General features: G+C 58.3%; 1 protein-coding gene across 2 annotated transcripts in view; it reads right to left on the reverse strand.

Moving 5' to 3' along the window:
- Nucleotides 1-1642: 1642 nt before the first annotated feature.
- The window catches only part of DGCR2 (DiGeorge syndrome critical region gene 2), an 89863-nt gene continuing 77282 nt past the window's right edge, over nucleotides 1643-14223 (reverse strand). For both annotated transcript variants that reach the window (XM_036993421.2, XM_036993420.2), the window contains 4 exons: nucleotides 13386-13589; nucleotides 7018-7170; nucleotides 5828-6064; nucleotides 1643-4499 (listed from right to left, as the gene is read on the reverse strand). In XM_036993421.2, the coding sequence (XP_036849316.2) occupies nucleotides 4243-4499; nucleotides 5828-6064; nucleotides 7018-7170; nucleotides 13386-13589 (851 nt within the window). In that variant the 3' untranslated portion in view covers nucleotides 1643-4242. The remainder of the gene's footprint in view (nucleotides 4500-5827; nucleotides 6065-7017; nucleotides 7171-13385; nucleotides 13590-14223) is intronic.

The following is a 14223-nucleotide window of genomic DNA, read 5'->3' on the forward strand; positions in this document are numbered from 1 at the left end:
CGGGGAACCTCTGCACCTGCGCACAGGTGGGCTGGCCTCACTGGCAGGCTCACGGGCCCCGACTGATACGAACAGCTTGGGCACCACAGCAGGACTGGAGAGCATGGCAGCCATGGGCCTGGACACGCTCAGAGGGTCAGTGGTGCAGACAGGAACCTGCAGAGACCACAGAAGTGCAGGCTACAGACCACCTTTTGGCCACAACAGCACCAGACTATAGAGCAGCCACAGGTCAAAGACTGATCCCACAACACTGTCCCCACCACACTCGGATCGTGGGAGTGGTAGTACCAGGTGCCTGTCGGTGGAGACAGGAGGCGGAGCTGAGGGTGAGCCATCCGGGCCCTCTCTGAGCTCCGTCCCAGCCACAGTCCAAATGGGAGCGCAGGGCTTAGGCCGGGGAAGGGCACCGTACTCGGCTCCCTGCCACGGGACCCCCCCAGAGGCAGGGCCAAAGGGGGGTAAGGAGTAGTCGTGAGGGAGGGCAGCTTCAAGACCAGAGGGGCAGAGTCCTGGAGCTCACTCTCCAACTCTGCGCACTTCCAGTGGGACTGCGGGGAGGGTGAGGGCAAAGCCCGGAGACCACAGTGTGCAGGACTGGAAAACTCGGAGGGTGGCAGGGCCAGGCGGCCATGCATTCACCAGCGGGGTGGGCTCGCGGGGGGCCATGCGGGGAAGGTCGAAGGGGATGGCACCCAGGCAGGGCCAGCAGCAGGGAAGACAGCTCCCAGCTCCCGCGCTGACCCCAGGCTGCAGCTGAGTGCCATCAACAATCGCTGGCATCTACCAGACCTAAAGGACTTTGCATGGACTCCTCCAATTCATCCTCCCAGAAGGAGGCTGTCGTGCCCATTTAAAGATGAGGAAATGGAGGCTGGGAGCCAGAAGTGACCTGCAAAGGCCGCCAGCAAGAATGGAAGGTCAAGGGGGAAGGTTCCTTGGATCCCAGGGCCCTTGGCTCGTGGGGCCAGATGTCCTTCCCCCGTTGTGGGGCTGGGACCTAGACCACCCTCCCTTCTGCCAGCGTTCACCACTGGGCCCGGGCGAGGCCCTCTGATTACTCTGCTGCTTGATGTGGCCAGGCAGGTGACGACGCTCTTTGGGAGGAGCTCTGTACCCGGGCGCTGGGGTGCTTGCCAGTGTGCGCGAGGGGCCAGCAGGCTGAGGTTGTGGGAGATGGGATGGGGTGGGCAGATGCCTCTGTGTGCAGCGCCTCTTTCCAGTCCTGAGGGGAGGTCCTCCCAATCTGGGGAAGGAGGGCACTGTCTGCAGTGCCCAGAACCCCCCACTGCCCAGCAGTTGTGTCCAGGAACAAAGGACCACTTCCTTGAAGATCCCATCCAGCCGCTGGGAAAGCCTGGCCTGGAGCAGCCGACTAGAGGCTGGGTCAGGAAGGCGAGCACAGGACCCAGACGACGCTGAGTCCCTGGGTGCCTTCTTGTCGCCACATCACAAACTGGGCAGTTACTGAAAGGACCACTGTCGGACAGCAGATTGGGCCCAGGCGTCTTGGAGTCCCACACCTGCCCTGGGCTCCCACAGATGGCCCACCTCTGTCTCCCCGTCCCTGCACCTGAGGCCCGACAGCTTGGCCGAAGCCTCCCACCCCAGCTTGGGTCACACCAAGGATTGGCCAGGCCTCTCCCAGAACACAAATTTATTTGGCATTTGGATGAAATTGTTCTCACAGCATCTTAAGAAAAGGATTAGTGCCAACCCAACCAAAAATAAACCCAAACTAAAACCCTTCATGAAAGGAAAACATAAGAACAGGCGTCAAGACAATGTACAGTGTCGCTCCCCACCTTCAGCAGGAAGGCTGGGCCCTGGGGGAGGCGGCCCCTCCTGAGAACCTGCTGTCCCTCAGGGAGCCCGTGTCAGGGGGCAGGGGGCCGTCTATCCCAGGCACAGGAGTCTCAGCCAGGGTTGGCCTCGAGATTCTTCGTGGGACCATGGAGCACAGTCAGATCTCACAAAGGGCAGCAAACAGAAGGGAGGCTGCAGACAGTCGGGCCACCCCGTGTTCCCCTCCCGCCCGGCCTGCAGCAGAGCTCAGCTCCCGGCACCAGCTCCTGGGGACACAGTGGGCCACAGGCAGGGGTCTGTCCTGTCCAGCCCAAGAAAGCCCAGTGGTTGAGCACCCTTGAACAGAACCCTGGCCAGGCCAGAAGCAGGTCCACCCTCTGCGACCCATATGATCCGCTTCAGGCCACCTCCTCTTTGGTGCCTCCTGCAGGCCTGATTGGCCCCAATAGTCCTTCGGTCCCCAAAGGAAGATCCTCAGCCCCACACATCTCGTGTCAGCTGCCCTGTCCTATACACACGGTTCGGAGGCCTGGACCAGAGACATCGGCGGGGCCAGGAGGGACCCTGAGCTGTTGGGAGCAGGGCCCTGTGGGCTCCACTGGAGTGATCACTCCGAACAAGCCTGCTCAGGACACTCACCTGGCATCAACAGAGCGCGGGGCTGCGGCCCTGTGCCCAGCACATGCTGAAGGCATCACCTGCTTCCTGCTGTCTTCAGCAGCCCAGGACACCCTTCTCAAAGCATTAGCCCCTCAGCAAGCAGCCTGCCTGCTTTAGGCCTGCCTCCAGCTCCCTGGCTCCTGAGGGCTGAGCCCAGCACAGGTAGTTCAAGGATAAAACTCACATCTCCAGCCAGCTCGGGGAGAGGTTTGTGGGGCAACTCAAGAATTTTATTCCTACTTGACAGACAAAATGGTTTGCCAGCAGGAGAGTGTGAGCATGTGCCCGCAACTAGACTATGCCACCAAGGCCTGCTACCGCAAAGCGCCACAGAGGCACCCACTTCTAGTCAACCCTCCCCCGGCCGCACACTGGTCTGGACAGGCCGCAAGGGGGCCCAGGAGCAGGGCTCCATGTGCGCTCAGCCGAGGGGCAGAGGTGCAGACCTGGCCAAGCCGCAGGGCTACCCGAGATGCCACGGCCGGCATGGGAAAGTGGGGCTCCAGGCCTGAGCTCCCGCGTACCACCACCGCCTACAAACACCTGGACACATATGTACACACACAGACACACGCGCGCACAGAAAAGGTCCAGACATTCAACGTAGAAAAGATATGGATGTGCTAAAAATCGCACAGAACCCGCGTAATCTCCAAACCTCAGAAATGCTAAAAGCCCTGGGTCAGGAGACAAGACCCCTGCGCAAGAGCAAGCGACAGGGCCCTCAATCCAAAGGCCCTGAGGCAGGGTACCCAGCACCCTGCGCTGCTGAGGGCAAGAAGGTGGCATGTGGCTGCTGAGCACTTGGCCCCAGTGGTGGCTGTGGTGTCCAAGAAGTGGACTTTCAGGAGATGGACACAGCCCAGAACATTAATTTCAGCCACCCCTCCCCTCAAAGAAACAACCCTTTGTGGCACAAACAAGGTGACGTGAGGGGCAGGCCAGGCCCAGGGGCAAATCAAACGGAATGGGGGCTCCAGAGGGTAACAGACAGCAGCTGGCTTAGCCCCCAAACCCCAGGAGAGGGTCCAGGCATGCTCATGCATGGCTAAGGGCCTTGGTCATCCCGAGCTGCCTCCCCGGGGAAGCCATGCGCAGCAGTGCTGGGGAGACCGGTGGTGGCAGCGGGTGGTGCAGGGCAGGGCCTCCGGGCACAGACATGGACTTCGCAGAGCCCAGCTGGAAAGACAGTGAGCGTTCAACTTCCTTCCAAGCGCCCACTCTCAGGGCCTTGCACACCAAGGCTACAGGCCAGCCCCCAGGCTCACCCTCGAGGCTCATGGACCTGCTGGAGGCTGTCCCCAGAGCAGCCACCGGAGCGCCCTCCAAAGCGCCTGCCTGAAGCAGAGGCAGCACCCAGGCCATGCTGACCGTCCACAAACACCGGCGCCCGGGCAGCCCTGGGGCTCAGTGGCTGGCACACTGCTGCCAGCAGCCCACCAGAGCCGGGTGCAGTCTGACCCTGGCCCTGCCACAGCTTGTTCCCTACCTCTGAAACGTGTGGTCTGAACAAACTTTTGTCATTCTCCTGCCGTTTGAAAAGAAAAAGACAGTGACCCAAAGCTATGCGTGTTTTTGAGGCCCTCAAGGAGATGGGTGCTCGCTCTCGTGGAGGTGGTGCGGTCCCTCTGTGCACGTGCACGCTGCTGGCCGGTGTGTGGCAGTCCAGCTCGCCCGGCTCACTCAGGGGCCCTGCAAGGCTCCCACGGGGATCAGTGTCTCCTTGACAGCAAACGGGTGCTCCCTGCACATCACGGCTGTGGGCCGGGCAGTTCCCTACACCACAGTATTGAGGGAACCACGGCTGTGGCGGCCAACCCCTGGCAGTGCCTCTGTGGCTGGGATGCTCCCGCCCTGGGCAGGGTCCGGGGGCACGAGCAGGGCACTGCTGCTGTCAGCTGAATCTTCCAGGTCTGCCAGAGGGGCCCCCGCCGTGGGCACAGGCTGCTCCGGGAGCCGGGGCAGGGCGCCTTCTCCGCCGCCAGCGCCCGGGGGCGGCGGGCTGGCCTCTGCCGGCTCAAAGGCATCATCATCTGCAGGAGATAAAAGGGCTGTGAGCAGGGTGGTGGGCCTGGTTGGGGGGATGCTCCCCCTGATGGCAGGGCAGGGGAGGCCGGGCTCACCCCTTCCCTGCGCCACGGGGCGGGCAGAGCGAGCAAGCCATGGCGCGGTGAGGGCATGCTGACAGCAGCACAAGGAAAGGGGACGGGAGACCCTCTGGACTCGGCGGGGGTCGGAGCAGGGCTTGAGTAAGATCAGGGAGTCGCCGGGCAGGGGGTGGGCGCCTGGAGGAGTGTGTGCAGCCCCCAGGCCAGGCACTGTTGCTGAAATTATGGGGACTGGGGTGCAGGAAACCACACCAAGGGACACCTCGAAGGGACACCTCGAAGGAGTCTGCAACAAGTTCTGGCCTGAGGGGGGCTTTATGGGGCCTGCTCGTCCCGTGGGCCTGCTCCTCATTACCGGGCTTCCCCCAAAGGCTTGGGCTCAGGGCCCAGAATGTGCCTGCCCCTGGCCCTCGCCCTGCAGCCCCAGCAGTCCTGCTGCCCTGCCAAGGGGCCAACTGCTCCCCTGTAGCCTGGCGCCTGCCGGCGTCTGGGACCTGCTGCCCTGCATGAAGCTTGTCTTACCCTGGCACCCTTGACAGCCTGTGTCTCAAGGGCAGGGGTCAAATCCAAGCCTCTCCTTCCCACGCAGACCACAGGTGTGGTCTGCTGGCTGACCAAGGAGCAAACAGGACCAAGAACACAGTGTGCAGCCTCACAACACCCGTTCTGCTGCCATATCTGGGCACTGCCCGTGAGCCTGCTGCAGGGTGTGTGAGAGGGTGGGATGCACGGGGCGATGGAATAGGAACACCCAGAAAATGCACGAGGACCCGGCACTTCCGTGCATCGCTGCCTGGGAGGGTGGCTTTCCAGTGTCACATGGACAACAGAGCCAAGTGATGAGCCCAGCGTCACAGAACAGAAGGAACTGGTGCTTCCTTCCCACGCTGGAGCTGCCCCAGGCTCGGGGGAGTGCCACAGTGCTTCTCTGCATGGTGTCACATGCATCTGCAGCCCAGCTGCTGGCTCTGGGCACGCGGCACCTGGCCCCCCAGCTGTCCAGAGCCTGGCTGAGGGCTCTCCAAGTGCTGCCCGCTAGCAGGGGTTCACAGGAGGGCGGCACGGGGCAGGTGGCCGCCACCAGCAGTCGCCTGCATGAGCTGCCCAGGAAGAGCCTGCCCACCCTCAGAAACCTTCAGGGGAGAAGTGGAGGTCAGTGCTGGGGGAAGGGAGGACCCCTGGGCTGCGGGCCCCACAGGCCCACGGGTGCTGCCGGCCGCCCCCTCTCCCTGGGCGCGGGTGGGAAGCAGCACCTGCGGGGTCGTAGAACATGCTGTCCGGGTTGACGGAGGCCTCGTAGGGCGGCGGCGGGTCATCAGGCTGGTCGATGTCCGGGTACTTGTACGCAGTGTAGGGAGGTGGGGGGTCATGGAAGTGGAAAGTGCCTCCCTCTCCATCATCAGAGAGGTGCAGTGGCGTGAGGCCCGTGCCGAACCCATCTGGGCCGTAATCAAAGCCAGGGATCCTCCGGCCAAGGTTGAAGTGGTGCACTGAGCAATCCAAGGGAGACATGGCGACAGAGCCATGTCGCCATGTCACCAGGGGCCACACCGCTCAGCTCAGAGCCAACGCTTCCCGAGGCTGGGCCTGTCCCCCAGGCCCAGGGCCCCAGACATCTCGAGTGTCATACTCCTGGGCCCAGCTGCCTACCGGAGAGCCCCAGACCTCCCACCCAGGCCCCTCCTTCAGTGCACCCTTGCCCCTCACCCACCATCTGGTCTTGGGTCAGCCCAGTGTGCCCTCACCACCCCCCTCCAGCTCTAACATGTTTCTGGGTGTGAAACCCATGATGGCCTTGGAGATCTGCCTACCCTGGAGTGTGTGAGAACTGAGGGTCTGGGGAAGAACCTGGTGGGCTCACAGTGACCTGGGGCCCCAAATGCAGCCAGTGTGGCCCCCAGCACTCTCAGCACCCTGACGCTGAACCCTCCATAGCCAATCTGCACCTGGCCCGTCCTCCCACAAGGGCCTGGGCCTGGGGACCCTGGCTGCTCTGGGAGACCAGGGGTACTCCTCCAGCCGCGCCAGGGGTATGGGCTGCTGCCAAGGACATGGGCTGAGGAGGGTGAGCCACACTCTGAGTTGCTGCTCCTCTGGCAGGTGGCCTCCTGGCAGATGGCCCATGCTCACGGCCACACCATGAGAAAAGTCACCATCTGAACGCGTGGCAGCCTGTCCTGCTTTTTGGCTTGGAACATCAGAGCAAGCACAGGGGAGCCTGGGGCAGCTGGCGCCATGGCTTCACCCTTCCTGTCACACATCCGTGGCCTGATCTCAGGTCCTGAGCCCCCCCAGCGCTCCAAGTGAGCGCTCAGCCCACAGGCAGGTGCACGGGGCAGGAACACACCGGGCGGCCGCCTCCATCAATACCCCCTTTGCCCCCTGCCCCCTCCCACTTCCCGTGCCCCTCCAGCGGACACAGCCCGGGGCAGGGGGCACTCACAGTTGGCTCCAATCAGGGACTCAATGCGCTCCCGGCGCCTCTGGCGCAACCGGTGGACCATGAAGAGCAGCAGTGACAGGATGAGGAAGGAGGAGACGCAGCTGACGATCAGGCGCATCCCACTGGCCATAGAGTCGAACAGGCTGTTGCCATCTGTTAGGAGAAGGAACCCCATCGCTCTCAGGAAAGGGGACCCTGACCCCCAGGTGCTCAGTGCCAGGCCCTCCACCACTGGGCAACCACACGGAGAAGGTACCTCGCTTCCCGAGTCCCTGCACTGGACAATCTGAGGACAGATGGCAGACATGAAAACAGCTCAAAATCAAGAATACTACGATAACAGCAAAGGAGAAAAGCGACCATGGGCCAGGAACACTGGTTCAACAGGACAGCCTCGTCAGGCACCCCCAGCCTGCTCCCCGTCCCTGAGCTGAGGCCACCTGGCTACTGGCTCGCTTGTGCTGGGTGATGGGGCACCTTCCTTCCAGAGCCGCAGGCCCCAACATTGGCTGTGTGCAAATGCCCAGACCTGTTGGTGAGCAAGAAGCCTACTGTCCAGGAATCGAGATCAGCTCTCTGCATGCACAGGGAGGGCGCTGCAACCCCCTGCAGGGCTACACGCCCTTCAACAACATGGCAATTCTGAGTGTCAGGGAGACAAGCTGAGGAAAAAACGTCATCTGCAGTGGGCAGTGGCGCCTCTGAGGACTTGCACGGGCTGCAGGCGGAGGAGCAGGGGGGGTCGGGAAAACCGGAGGGGGCTCCCGCAGCGTCTAGCGGGGGGTTGGGGGGAAACCCTAGTCTGGACTGGGGTATTGAAATGGGAAAGTGAAAGCACGGGATACCTTCTGGACGTGGACTCACATGCTTCCCAGACAGGCCAGAGGCAGCTGCAGCCCCCCTGGGGATGGAGGCCAGCCTGGGGCCTCTCACGAGAGCCACTGCAGCTGCAAATGGTTCCGTGGCTCCATCTTAACCCACAGCAGAGAACTTGCCCCGTTCCTCCCAACCCGTTGGACAGCAGTGCTGGGCACACGTGCGAAGATGCGCTCAGACACACGCTCGCCAACTGTCACCACGTGGCTGTCACCACAGGCGCCTCAGCCTGGCCACAACCATGCAGCCACCCGCCCGTCCAGAGGGCCTGCCTCAGCCCTTCCCTGGGGGCTAGTGCCCAGCCTATCGTCCCCCCACCCCCATCCCTGGGGTGTGAGTCTCAGAAGCCACAAGGCTTGAGGGGCTGCTGAACAGGGCTGAGCAGTGGTCAGAGCATCTAGTACCTCCCTGGCTTCGGCCACTGCCCTGCAAGGCAGCAGTGTCGCTTCTACAGAGAGACCTGAGGCTCCATGGGCCCTGGGACTGGCCTGAGCTCAGACTGAGGCTGCAGTCCCAGCAGGTGCCCCCAGGGATCTGCCCCTCCCCAACACCTGCACTGCTTGGGTGTGGAAGCCAGGGCCCGCTGGAGCCCCACAGGTGACTGGGGCAGCGTGAGTCCCTGTTTACTGTCCCTGCCCACACGGTGGCCCCCGTCGGCACTGTACTAATTCCCGACCTCCCCAGCCCCACTCCCTCCCAACCCTCCCTGTTGGTAGGGATAGCCAGAGCTATTGGAGCGTGGGCCCAGCACTTCCAAGGGCTCGACTGGCACTCATGACGTGGTGCGGAGGAGGGCACACAGGGTGAGTGCTTACACAGGCCCTGAGATGACGCTCAGCCTGCTCCTTTAGGCCCCAGGCCACAGTCACTGCGGCTCTGTGGTGGAGGCCCTGGTGTCCCGCGGCTTGAGCCAAGGGTCGGTGTCTGGCCGGCACTTAGACACCTTGGGACAGAGGAGTGGAGTCTGTGGCCCAGGCAGTGCCCGAGGTGGGCCGACCTCCCAGCCTCGTGCTCCTCCCCGCGGTGATGTGCCCATGGACGGGGCTGTCACGGGCCCTGTACACTGACACAGTGCAGAGTGGGGCACACGGACCTCATGAGATGAGGCGTGAAGGGAGAGAGCCTGCAGTGGAGGTGCTGCCTACGTGCACACTCGGTGCCCTCGCCTAGATGAGACAATCACTCGCTCCACATCACAGTGACAGAACCAGGAAGCGGGCCCACAGACCCAGAGTGGGGGCCAGGGAGGCTTCAGGGGGAGGAATGGCCTGCAGCCACAGGAAGGGGGGACTCTGTAGGCAGAAGGGCAAGGACTGTCAACTCCCAGCTCTGTGACAGTCACAGGGGCAGGTCCCCAGTGGCTTGCCCCAAGGAAACACCTCACAGCTGGCACGGGCTCCACGTGACAGGCTGGGCTCCAGGACCCTCCACTGCTCCTGCTGGGCCACCAGTCTGCTCCGTACCAATGCAGATGGCCAGGCTCACTCGTGCCCTCCTCCCACGGGGCCAGAGAGTCTTCCCCCAAAGCTCACATATTGCTGACAATACTTGGGAACTCAACGTGTGGACAGGATCCACCGTCTCACCAGCCAGATGCTTCTGTGATGCCCCTGATCCTGGTCCAGTCCCCAGGGCACACTGCGTCCCTGTCTGCGGGAGGAAGTCCATCAGCGCAGGGGGCTGCTGACGTGTCTATGAATCATGGCCAGCTCAGCTCAGAGGCCCCAGGGGGACACACTAGGGCAGCAGTCCCTTTGCAGCGACTAATTCTTAGTTCTAAAATAAACCCAAGGACATAGTCCAGGTCCGTTCTTCCATGCTGGTTGCCAGGAGGAAGCATCTCCTAGAATCAAGCCACCTGTGGTCACACACAAAGAGGACGGTACAGTCTAGGAGCCAGAGGCCAGCCCGGGGGTCCGAGGGACATGACCACCAAGAATAGTCTCCTGGGGCTCTGGGCAGTACCAGGTGGGGCTGTCTTCTGTCTTCCAGGCTGCTGGTCTCCAGCTAGGCCTGGGCCCCAGACGGAGGACATGCCTGCTGGGGCCGGTGCTACTGGAGCTAAAGGTGCCCTGAAGTCCACCTGACCCAACCCTCAGTCTGCCCCACATGGGGAGCAATGCGGCCTGGGCGTGAAGAGCTCCAGTTACAGGGAGCTCACCATTTCAGTGAGCTTGGTTACAGGTACTGGCTTCAAATCTCTGTGGTCAAGAGCAGCTGGAGCAGACGCTCAGCACGGCTGAAGGCCAATGCCCGGGAGCCCAGTGGGCTCTGCTACTGGATGCCACGAAGCCGGGGACCTCACTCCACCTCGCGGCCCCAGGCTGCCCCGGGCGCCAGAGCAGGACAGGAGGAAAGTGCGGCTGCTCTGAGTCTCGGTTGGCACTTGGAGGTGTCGGGTATTATTTTAGCCTCTCCATTTGGTGAGGTACCCCAAGTGGACTCAATTTTGTTTCCACTAATGACCAAGTGGAGCATCTTCTCAGGGGCTTGGCTGCCATCATGTACCTTCTTTGTTGAAGTGTCATTTTAAATCTCTTGACCATTTTGATGAAAGTTCCAAAGGAAACAGAGTCAATCACATTGTAATTTCTCTGTACGTTGACAGACAACAACTACACTTACCCTGGTGAGCGTTCAGTAATGTATATATAATCGCCAAATCACTATTTTGTACACCTCAAACCAATATAATATTACCTATCAACCATATTTCAATTACAAAAATAAAACATTTGTCCATTTTTTATTAGGATGGTTTGTTTTCTTATTATTGAGTTGTTAGAATTCTTTATATACTCTGAATATAAGACTTGTCTGATTTGTGTTTTCCAAATATTTTTTCTCTGTTGGTAGCTTATCTTTTCGTGTCCTTAAGCATCTTGCAGGAGGCAGAGGTTCTCCATTTTGATGACGTCTAATTTACCAATTTTTCTCATAGATTATGCTTTTGATTGCATCTCTAAAAATGTCTATCTCAAGATCACAAAGATGTTCTTTTTTCTTTAAAAAGACTTGATTGTTTTTAGAATATATATTTTCTTCTAGATGTTTTGTAATTTAAGGTTTGACAGTTACTATGACCACTTTGAGTAATTTTTATATATAATACGGCATGTAGTGTAAGGTTCATATTACTTTGGTATGTGCACGTCTAATTGTTCCAGCACCATTTGTTGAAACTTTCCTTTCTCCACTGAATTGTCTTTGTACCTCTGTCAAGTTCTCTGTTGACCATATAAATATGGGACTATTTCTAGGCACTATTCTGATCTATGTGTCCCTGCTTTTGCTAAAACCACAATGTTTTGATTACTATGACTATATAGTAAGTTTTAAATCATGAATCCTTTAACTTTATTCTTTATAAAAGCTGTTTTGACTATTCTAATTCCTTTGTCTTTCCACATATATATATTTAAGAATCAGCTTGTCAATGTCTGAAAAAAGTCTGCTGGAATTTTGGTTGTGACCACATTGAATCTATAGATAATTTGGGAAGAATTAACTTCCTACTAACATTGAGTCTTCTAATCCATGAACATGGTATATGTATCACCTTTTATTTATGCCTTTGATTTCTTTCATTAGTATTTTATGCTTTGTAGTAACATACAGATTGTACACTTATTTTGTGAGATTTATACCTAAGTATTTCATGCTTTTTGGTGTTACTATAAATGGTACTTTTCTTAAAATTTTCAATTGCCAACTGGTCACAGGTAGCATATATAAACACAATTGATTTTTGTATATTGACCTTACATCTGGAGGCCTTGCTAAACACACTTATTAGCTCTAGTAACCTTCCTGTAGATCTTCTGAGAATTTCTATGCACTCATGTTGCCTACAAAGGGAGATAATTTCATTTCTTCCCTCTGGTCTGGCTGCCTTTCATTTTCTGGCAATGCCCTTGACCTCCTGTACAATCCTGAACAGGACGGTGAGAGAGGACAGCCTTGCCTCGTAAAGGGGACACTTTCCAGTGTCTCTATCTTGGCAGTGCCCCTGTTATTGCTGCAGTGTGGAAACTTCCCAGGTGAAGATGCTCTGCCTGGGAAGCAGTCAGGGGCCAGTGGAAGCAAGGTCACGGGGGGCGGGGGGCAGGGTAAGGCTCAGGCTGCGGAGGAGAATGGAACGTGACAGCTCTGGTCCCACCCAGACGCCGTGAAGGCCTGTCCTCTGAGAAGTCTGCAGGCTGGGGGGCTCCACAGGCCTTGTATGTGTCTGGTCGGTCTTAGGAAGCCCGGACAGTGAGGCAAGGCAGCACTGGCCGACTTCTGAGGACTGGAACCAGGTACCTGGGTGACGTGGCTTGTGAAAGCCAGCACTTGACTCCCATGGAAGGTAGATGAGCTTCAGGCTCGGAGGGATGTGGCTGGGGCACTGGAGACCTGGTAAGCGCCCTATCAGTGCCTGCCAGAACCCTGTAGGAATGTGACCTGCACAATACTCGGTGAGTTAGGGAGGCTTGAGCATATCTGCACCCAGGTCCACATCCGCTGACTGCCTCCTCAGCATGCTCCACAGCTGACTGCACGTGTGTGGGACACATGCCAGGCTGCCCACGTCTGCTGGGCGTTTGACAGCCCTGACAGGGACACTGACAACTCTCTACTCAGGAGCTGCTCTCACTTCTGTGCCCTCACATGCTGGCTCCCGCTCCCTCCCCACTGGTACTAGGCGATCGGCCTCTCCTCCACTGGGGCCCTGGGGCTTCCACAGTCTCTCCTGTGTCACTCCCACACTGTGGCAGCCAACCAAGAAACAAACACATGCTTCTCATTCACATTTCTGAGACCATGAATTCATACAGAGATGCCAATTGCCCTGGTGTGGAGAACAATCCAGAGGCTATGAGTTGGATGTGCACTGACAGGCAGGATCCCACCGCTATGCTTTTTTCTTGGAAGGGGAAGAAACAGGCTCATCTAGAGACCGCATGCTTGCATGGTGTCTACCCACAAGCACCAGCTAGTTGGGAGGAGTTTTACCTCGAAACTGATGGTAATATTTAATCGTTTTCTTAAAGATTCCAACAGTAAAAATTGATGACTTATAAACAATGAAAACTGTCATTACCCTTCAAATCACCACAGTCAGAAAACAGGAAGAGATCGAACAGGGACATAAGGTGGAAGTCTAAGCCTTACATGGAGAGGAATGACAGGTCTGCGGTACGTCGGTCACAGCTGATCTGTGGACATACAGCCACACTCAAGTTCATGCTCACTGGTGCATGACAGCTGTTTCCCAAGAGCTGAAATGAGCCAGCGTGCAAGGTGAGAGGAGGCCAGGTGGTGTGAGACACACATGCCTGCTAGAGTAGTTGGCCACCAAAGCCTGTAAGACAGCTGTGAGCAAACGCTGCCGTCACTGCTAAATGGTGTGTCATGAGTTCTCAGACATCCCTCCCACCCAGGAAGCGAAAGGACTTCTAGGCTCCAGCCCTGAGTGGGGAGGCTGACTCATGACCCACTGCCCACCTCACCTGGGTCCAGGCACATGAACTTGCAGCACTCCTTGGGGTCCTTGCGGTACTGCTGGCAGCCCTGGGGCCGCTCGCAAAGTGCGGCCACACACATCTCGGGCTCTCCTCCATGGCAGGTGCAGCTCAGGCACGGGTCATCTCCTTTGGGGGTGAAGTAGAATCCCTCATCCACCACGTTATCCTTGATGTCCACACATGTTTGACCTGCCAGAGGGACACACATGCACATGAGTATGTGTTACCAGCAGGGGCCTGGACTCTCCCCTCCTGGGCCTGGGCAGTGAACATGACAACAGAGGGGCTGGCACGATCGACCTGGGAGCCCTCCTGGCACTGGACTGCTGTGGGTCTGCCTCACTGCCACGGAGCATGGCCCCCTGAGAAAGTCCGGGCACCCTGCTGGACACAGCATGCCGGGCCAAGGCACACTTAGCCATAAGCCTGGACAGTGAGGACAGAAAAGTGCGAGATTCCAGGGCAAAGTCTGTGCACAAGTGTGTGTGTGAGCAGTTTACTCAGGAAACTTCTTCAATTTCAAGATGCGGCTGCCACACGTATCAACCATTTTAAAATCAGAATGTGTCTCAAGTGACTCTCCCAAGAAGCTGCTGGTTCTGCTTGGGAAGACAGTCACTGGACCTAAGACACACTCAGCAGACTGTGTGCAGAGCTGACCTGGGGCTAGAGGCAGAGAAATGGCCACGGCCAAACAGGCAGCTCAGAGCTCAAGAGCTGGTAGGCAGACGTGACAGAAGCCAGAGGGAACAGATGAGGGGAGAGGCGGGGCAGGTCTCCAAAGGGACACACACTCAGCACAGTACAGGGACATGAGAAGGAA

Source organism: Manis javanica, chromosome 15, assembly GCF_040802235.1.
Source record: "Manis javanica isolate MJ-LG chromosome 15, MJ_LKY, whole genome shotgun sequence".
In the NCBI taxonomy this organism is placed as follows: Eukaryota; Metazoa; Chordata; class Mammalia; order Pholidota; family Manidae; genus Manis; species Manis javanica.